The sequence below is a fragment of the Pan troglodytes genome, chromosome X (genome assembly GCF_028858775.2).
Source record: "Pan troglodytes isolate AG18354 chromosome X, NHGRI_mPanTro3-v2.0_pri, whole genome shotgun sequence".
Taxonomy (NCBI): Eukaryota; Metazoa; Chordata; class Mammalia; order Primates; family Hominidae; genus Pan; species Pan troglodytes.
Genome location: NC_072421.2, coordinates 151134576 through 151142405, shown reverse-complemented (window position 1 = coordinate 151142405; position 7830 = coordinate 151134576). Strand labels below are relative to the sequence as shown.

Here is a 7830-nt window from a genome sequence, read left to right as displayed (position 1 = left end):
TTGAGATGAAGTCTCACTCTTGTGCCCCAGGCTGGGGTGCAATGGCACGATCTTGGCTCACTGCAACCTCCACCTCCCAGGTTCAAGCTATTCTCCTGCCTCAGACTCCCAAGTAGTTGGGATTACAGGCGTGAGCCACCATGCCCGGCTAATTTTTACATTTTTAGTAGAGACGGGGTTTCACCATGTTGGCCAGGCTGGTCTCGAACTCCTGACCTCGGGTGATTTGCCCACCTTGGCCTCCCAAACTGCTAGGATTACAGGCATGAGCCACCACACCCGGCATAAGTTTAATCTCCTTAGCAAGGCCATTTTTTAACTTTCTGCGGAAAGGGTACACTCGCCAGCAGTTTTGCCACATGAGTACACCAAACAAAGGAGGGAAGCAATTTTTATTCCTTATGCAGTTTGTCCTTGCTACTGTGTCCTGTTTCCATTGGCTGGAGCCAGACCTCACAATCTAACCTAAAACCCGATTGGCTAGTAGTTTAAAACTTTTGAAAATAGATAAAAGTAATGGAAGGATAAAGGAAAAGAGGAAGTTGCTTACGAAACGGCTTAGAAAAGTAATAATATTCCCCAATAGGAAAGGGAGATAGGCTGCGAGCTGGGACATGCCTGTGAGCACGTCCAGCACAGATATCTTGGTTAAAGTACAAGGACATAGAATGTACTACGTGCCTGTAAGCATGTTTAACAGCTACATAGGATAGGGCTTAACAAAGAGTTATTAGCACAAAGCAAGGAGGCTTGAAGGAAGTTAGTCTTTAAAAGAAACTATTATTTCTAACACTTATGATTTATTTTTTAATAAGAAGGGAAACTTTGAAGAGGAACTTTTTACTTTCTACACTCCATCTCAAAAAAAAAAAAAAAAAAAAAAAAAAAGAAAAGAAAAGCTATGTTGCCCAGGCTAGGCTGGAACTCCTGGGCTCAAGTGATCCTCCAGCCTCAGCCTCCTGAAGTGCTGGGATTACAGGCATAAGCCACCTTGCCAGGCCGGAGGGTGTAATTTCTCTTGTAAACACACAATATAGGCCTGGTGCGGTGGCTCACGCCTGTAATCCCAGCACTTTGGGATGCTGAGGCAGGCAGATCGCCTGAGGTCAGGAGTTCGAGACCAGCCTGGCCAACATGGTAAAACCCTGCCTCTACTAAAAATACAAAAATTAGCTTGGTGTGGTGGCGTGCACCTGTAGTCCCAGCTACTCGAGGCTGAGGCGGGAGAATTGCTTGAACCCAGGAGGCAGAGGCTGCAGTGAGCTGAGATGGCACTACTGCACTCCAGCCTGGGCGACAGTGAGGCTCTGTCTCAAACAACAACAACAATAACAAACCAAAAAAACCCCATGATACAATGATTCAAACAAAAACTGTGCCATCAGCTTTTACATGAGGCCAGGGCCACCTGAGTCACCTCGTGGACCAATACCTGCCCGCTGGCTCGTCTTTCCCAGGCCCACTTTGGAGGTGGGTGTTTTCCTTCTGGCCTCCAGTTTCCATCTGCTGCCCCTCAGATAGGTCTCTTTGTGCCATCTCTTTCCACGCGGGCAGTTTTTTATTACTCATACCACCATACTTTTCTGGGGCACAGAAATATGTGTATTTCTATTTCTTTTTATAACCCAGGACCATGTTGTAGAACTCTGCTTGAGCAAAGCACCATTGGCGTATTAGACATTCTGGGGAACTATCTGTAGGTATCTGTAAACAAATTGCACTTCCTGCTGTCATGAGAAGGGGCTCACCATCAGTTCCATTCCTATTTTTTTCTGTTTTAGATGTCGGTCCCAGGAAACCATTTTCACATAGATGAGCAGGTGGGACTGGAGTTTCTGAGTGCTGGGGTCCCTGGAGCCTTCTGCAGTGTCCTGGGAGGGGTGACTGGGAAAGGCCAGGGGGCAAGAGCTGCTAGGGGCCTTCTCAGATTTCCCAGTTTTTACACAGAGTATATATGGGAGTTGAGGTCTGGAAAAATGATTTTTTAAAAACTCTTCCTGCCCCGTGGACTCTCTTGAAGACGTCGTGTCATGCCAGGGCCCACGGTCACTTGACGGAACCCTTGTGATGCTGGCCTGCAGGGGTGTGGAGCACAGACCCTGGGGAGGGCTACCACAACCTCATGGGACTGGATGGCGGGCAGCGAGGGGGGTCCAGTAACTGTTGGATGCAGAATTGAATTCGGTCACCCGCACTGATTTCCTGGGCTCATCTTGGTTGGGTTCGCGGAGATACACTCTCTGGGAGCGGACGCTTTGGTGAGGAAGACCAGGCGAAGAAGGTGATTTTTGCGGTTGGACGTTCTAAACACAGGGCAGGGTTATGCGGAGAGAATTGGCAGGGGCAGGGCGGGGGAGGCCGGTTTGAGGAGGGGACATTTGAGCCGAGATCTGATGGAACGAGGAGCCAAGCCAGGCAGATATCTGATCGAAGAACATTCCAGGCAGGGGAGCAAAGGCTAGGGCCGTCAGGAGGCCAGTGTGGCCGGGGAAGAGGTGGAGGAGGAGGGGCCAGGGCAGTCGTTAGGCCGCCCCCTAAGGACTCATGCTTTGACTTGGATTGACATAGAGAGCTGCAGGAGGGTGACATGATCTCAATAAAAGGAATGCTCTGGCTGCTGGGTAGAGAAGAAAGCGAGGGTGAGGGATTAATGGTGGAGCCAGAGGGAGCCCAGTGAGTGCCGGGAGCCCAGGGTGGCAGAGCTGTGGTGCAGGGTTGCAGGGTCCTGGAGCTAGGCATGGAGGCTGCTTTCGGGCAAGTGGCCTGGTCAGCCTGTCCTCGGAGAGGCGGTGAAGGCAGAGACTGGAAGGCAGAGAGCCTTGCCGACCTGTGGCCGAAGAGCTCTCCGGGAGACAGCCACCGGTGGTGCAAAGGCCCTGGGGCCGGCCCAGCCGGGCCGCAGCTCCGGGAGGCGGCGCGAGCGAGCAGTGGGCTGGGCGGTGGCGGCCGGCACCCGAGCCGGATCCCGGCGATTGCCTTACAAGGTGCCCTGCGGCGCCGCGGCCGCGCTGGGCCACTGCGTGCTTGGGCGGCTGGCGGGGGCGTGCGCGGAGGGGGCGGGGCCGGCGGGGCGCGGGCGGGGGGCTTGGCGCTGCGGCCACTGCGCGGAACGACGCTGCGGCACCCGCTCCAGGTCTGCACCTGCTCCGGGGCGCGGGGACGCGCGGGGCGGGGGCGCACCGGATCCGGCCCGCGGCCGCCGCAGCCTTGCGCGTCCGCAGCACACCTGTCACGCCTGGCGCGCCCCCTGCCCGCACGCGCTCGGTCCACGCAGCTCGGGACGCGGGCGGCCCAGGCTGCCAGGTCCCCCTGCTCCGCGGCGCCGAGGGCTGGGCTGCGTCTGCGGCCGCGTGGGTGGCCGCGGTCTTGGCAGGTGGCTGCGCGCGGGGGTCGCAGGTGCATCCCGGGCGGCTTGGTGGCTTGGGCAGCGGGTGCCTGTGGGCGCTGTGCCATGGGTGGCGGGTCTAGGCGGGGGTGGGGGCTTGGGCGCTGTAGATGTGTGGATGGGGGAGGGACGGCGTGGGTGAGAATGGAGCCTTCTGGAAAGCGGCCGGATGTGTGGAGGCAGAGAGGCAGCATCCAGGCGCTGGTCGCCTTCGGGGTGCGGGGGAGGGTGCGTGGGATAGCAGCTGTAGGCCTGGGATGTGGAGGCGTGTATGCGGTGGCCTCGCTGGGAGGCGTCCGTCTGGGGGTGTGGACCTGGACGGGGGAGGGGAGGGTCGAGCGCAGCGGCAATGGCTGAGGCCTGCCTGGCAGGGGGTGGAGGAGGAAGCTGCCCTTGCCCCCGGCGGGGCGGGGAGAGACCCCCATCACCTCTCCCCTGCCCCTGCAGACATGCTGCTGCTGAAGAAACACACGGAGGACATCAGCAGCGTCTACGAGATCCGTGAGAGGCTCGGATCGTGAGTGTGCGCGCGCGTGTGTGTATGTGTGTGTGTGTGTACCTGTGTGAGATGGCATGTGTGTGTGACTACTCGAGTGGGTGTGAGATGATGTGTGTGTGTGTGTGAATATGTAGGGGTGTGTGAATGTGAGTGAGTCTGTGAGATGGCATGTGTGAGTGGTGGTGGGGGGTGGCACAGGGCCAGGTAGGGCCTCCCCATCTCCTTCACAGGGGGCCCTCCCCACTCCACTCTCTCTCCCTCCTGCCTCTCCTCTCTTCCCACTTCCTTCCCACCTCCCACCGCCCCGTCTGCGGCAGGGGTGCCTTCTCCGAGGTGGTGCTGGCCCAGGAGCGGGGCTCCGCACACCTCGTGGCCCTCAAGTGCATCCCCAAGAAGGCCCTCCGGGGCAAGGAGGCCCTGGTGGAGAATGAGATCGCAGTGCTCCGTAGGTGCGCACCTCGCGGGGCCCTGGGACGGGGCATAGGTCGATGGGGGGGGTGCAAGCAGTCCTTGGCTCTAGTCCAGGCCTGGCCACCAACCTTTGGGAGGCCTGGGGCAGTGCTCTCTCTGGGCCTGCACATCCCTGTGGCAAAGGGAGTGAGTTGATATTGATCTGTGCTTTTCAAATGGGCTTTAGAAGGAAGGCCGGGGCTCAGGCTGGAGCTCTGCCTTCCTGGACCGGGCAGGGGTGGCATGTGGTAGGGAATGGGGAGCAGAGGTGGGAGGAAGAGAAGAGGGAGGAGGCTTTCCCCAGGGCCTCAGGACAGAGCACCCCTTGACTCTGTTGGCCCACAGGCGCTTCCTTGCCATTGCAGGATCAGTCACCCCAACATCGTCGCTCTGGAGGATGTCCACGAGAGCCCTTCCCACCTCTACCTGGCCATGGAACTGTGAGGAGGGCCTGGGCAGGCTGTGGGAGCCGGGGAGGGACTGAGCAGTGAGTGGGGCTGAAGGCCAGGCTGAGTGCCTGGGTCAGCCAAACCCCTGGCACCCCCAGGGTGACGGGTGGCGAGCTGTTTGACCGCATCATGGAGCGCGGCTCCTACACAGAGAAGGATGCCAGCCATCTGGTGGGTCAGGTCCTTGGCGCCGTCTCCTACCTGCACAGCCTGGGGATCGTGCACCGGGACCTCAAGGTGCCTGGCTGGGGCCTCTGCACCTCACCCTCCCACCTGCCCACCTGGCCCTGCCTTTGTTTTCCCGGGAGCACGGCTGGGGCCTTTCTTGATCTCCCGCTCCACCAAGGCTCTGGGGAACCTGAGAGTGCCTAGTCCCCATCCTGTCCCAGCACCGGCACCGCGTCAGGACTGACTGGCCCTTTTCCCGGTGTCCGTGTGTCACAGCCCGAAAACCTCCTGTATGCCACGCCCTTTGAGGACTCGAAGATCATGGTCTCTGACTTTGGACTCTCCAAAATCCAGGCTGGCAACATGCTAGGCACCGCCTGTGGGACCCCTGGATATGTGGGTGAGGGACGACACCCTGAGGCTTGCTGGGAGTGGGGTGGCCTGGGGGACCCTAGACAGCCGGGAAGGCTGTTGTGCCCGTTGCCTTTGTGTGGGCCATTCCTGGGCTTGAGTAGGCCGAGCCAGTGACACTGAGCGGCATGGCTGCGTGTGTGCCTGTGCGTGCGTCTGTCTGTCTCTGGCCCCCAGCCCCAGAGCTCTTGGAGCAGAAACCCTACGGGAAGGCCGTAGATGTGTGGGCCCTGGGCGTCATCTCCTACATCCTGTGAGTGACTGCTGGGAAGGCTTGTCTCCTGCCTGCCTGCCCCTGCTGGGTTGGGGAGGGTGGGACAGCTGGATGATTCATCTGTGGGTGCCAGGCTGTGTGGGTACCCCCCCTTCTACGACGAGAGCGACCCTGAGCTCTTCAGCCAGATCCTGAGGGCCAGCTATGAGTTTGACTCTCCTTTCTGGGATGACATCTCAGAATCAGGTGAGCTTGAGGCTGGCCCGTGCTTGGAGGTGATGCAAGGGGGTGGGGACCTGACAGGCTGACCCAGCCTCCCTGTTCCAGCCAAAGACTTCATCCGGCACCTTCTGGAGCGAGACCCCCAGAAGAGGTTCACCTGCCAACAGGCCTTGCAGCACCTTTGGTGAGTGGGAGCCCTGCTGAGCTGCCCCAGGGCCAGGGGGACTGCACTTGGCAGAGAGGCCCCCCCCGACCTTCAGCCTTTCCCCAGGATCTCTGGGGACACAGCCTTCGACAGGGACATCTTAGGCTCTGTCAGTGAGCAGATCCGGAAGAACTTTGCTCGGACACACTGGAAGGTCAGTGTGGAGAGAGACCCAGTGTGGTCGCCCGCCGCACCCCAGCTGTAGCCTGATCGCCGTGGCTGCCCAGTGGCCACTGCAGTCCTCACAGTCTTGGGGCTGGGGCCTGGGCCCAGGCCTGGCCTGATCTCCCTCTCTTCTGGCAGCGAGCCTTCAATGCCACCTCGTTCCTGCGCCACATCCGGAAGCTGGGGCAGATCCCAGAGGGCGAGGGGGCCTCTGAGCAGGGCATGGCCCGCCACAGCCACTCAGGCCTCCATGCTGGCCAGCCCCCCAAGTGGTGATGCCCAGGTGTGTTTGGGTGGACCCTGCACCCCCAGGAGCTGGCTCCTTGGAGAGCTTAGAGGGTGGTGGCGCTCCATGTGGCCAAGAGCTAAGTGGGGTGGCCCCCACAGGCCAGAGGACTGAAGGCAGAGAGCAGAGGGAGGAGCCAGGGCCCCGGGAGAGGTGGAAGGACAGGGAGGGCCAGTGGGTGCTTGACATTGGGCAAGGGAGTGCAGGGGGAGAGGGCCTCTAAGAAGTCCGGGATTTGACCGAGGCAGGGGGTGGGGGCACAGGGCTGGCAGGTCGGCTCCTGACTACCCCCTTTCCCTCTGCTTCTCCCTCTCAGGCAGATGCCGAGGCCAAGTGGACTGACCCCCAGATTTCCTTCCCTTGGATGCTTTCGGTCCCCTCCCCCAACCCCTCCCCCTGGGGCTGGCCTCTGCTGGATTTTGAGATTTGAGGGTGTGGCGCATGGCGCTGGGGTTGGAATGGGGCACCCCCAAGTCTGTCCCCAGGCTCTGCCCTGCCTGGGGGCAGTGGCTCCCCTCCCCTGTTGCCTCTCCCGCCCCTGCCCCCCCGCCCCGCCAAAAGCCGAGGGGGTGCTGGCAGGCGGGCCTCGGGGGCTGTCTTTCCTGCACGGCTGTTGTGTGCTTCGCTGAGTGTGGGTGGTCCTGCTTGTGTCATGGTCATGGCCTTCCAGCCCCCTCCAGTTTTCCCCAAACCAATAAAGAAAGATACAGCAATGGGCCAGTGGTGACCTGGGGGTGCGGCGAGTGTGGAGGGGACCTGGTCACTTGTGGGAAGGAAACCAATGAGACCCTGCCACACGGCTTCACCCACTGCCACCTGAACCTCTGCTTCCCCAGACAAGTTTCCAACTGTCCAAAAACTTCCTGTCCCCTCCCCCCAAAGCACCAACAAGTGGCAGCGTGGCCGGGCAGCTCTGCCACCCCAGAGGTGTAACTGCCCAGCCTTGGGGTCCTGGGACAAAGTGGAGGCAGCGCACGCCTGCTGGGCTGCCAGCAGGGGGCGCAGTCAGGAGGCTGAGTGCTGGCTCCAGACCCCCAGGGATGTGCTCCAGTGCCCCTGCCATGCAGGGCCGGGCCTGGGGTGCCTCAGCCAGGTGCCTGGGACTGGGAAGGGCTCACAGGTGCATGGAGGGTGACCAGAGCCCAGGACTGTCACCTTCCATCCCTCCCTCCCTTCCCTTTCTTGATGGCCAGAGGCCATCTTGTCGAGCAGAAGAGTAGGGGACCCCAGGGTCAGGGGGTGAGAGGAGCTCCTTGTCCAGGAGAGGGCGACACGGGGCCCTCTTCCCCTCTGCTGTGCGGGGGCTTTGGAACCCTCAGGCTCCAGGCTGGGGTAGACCTGGGCTGGCAGCTGGGGCTCTGGGAGCAGTGGCAGCT

The 7830-nt window shown here is 60.4% G+C and overlaps 1 protein-coding gene across 20 annotated transcripts; it reads left to right on the top strand.

Annotated features, from left to right (window-relative positions):
- The first annotated feature begins 2550 nt into the window (after positions 1-2550).
- PNCK (pregnancy up-regulated nonubiquitous CaM kinase) lies at positions 2551-7167 on the top strand. Of its 20 annotated transcripts, none has more exons than XM_016947641.2 (12): positions 2551-2984; positions 3833-3902; positions 4202-4333; positions 4700-4774; positions 4882-5020; positions 5228-5351; positions 5540-5615; positions 5710-5822; positions 5904-5982; positions 6070-6157; positions 6307-6451; positions 6771-7167. In XM_016947641.2, the coding sequence occupies exons 1-11, from the start codon at positions 2738-2740 to the stop codon at positions 6442-6444; spliced, it is 1281 nt and encodes a 426-aa protein (XP_016803130.1). In that variant the 5' UTR covers positions 2551-2737; the 3' UTR covers positions 6445-6451; positions 6771-7167. The 20 variants fall into 20 exon arrangements, with proteins under 20 accessions (XP_016803130.1, XP_016803134.2, XP_054532219.1 ...); XM_016947645.3 differs by having other exon boundaries at positions 2619-2639; XM_054676244.1 differs by having other exon boundaries at positions 2723-2984; positions 6775-7167.
- Positions 7168-7830: the final 663 nt, after the last annotated feature.

Coding starts and splice junctions, on each gene's coding strand:
- PNCK (XM_016947641.2), top strand. CDS start 2,738: ATGGAGGCTGCTTTCGGGCAAGTGGCCTGGTCAGCCTGTCCTCGGAGA. Junction 5,352..5,539: donor TGGGACCCCTGGATATGTGG/GTGAGGGACGAC, acceptor TCTGGCCCCCAG/CCCCAGAGCTCTTGGAGCAG. Junction 5,823..5,903: donor GGATGACATCTCAGAATCAG/GTGAGCTTGAGG, acceptor TCCCTGTTCCAG/CCAAAGACTTCATCCGGCAC.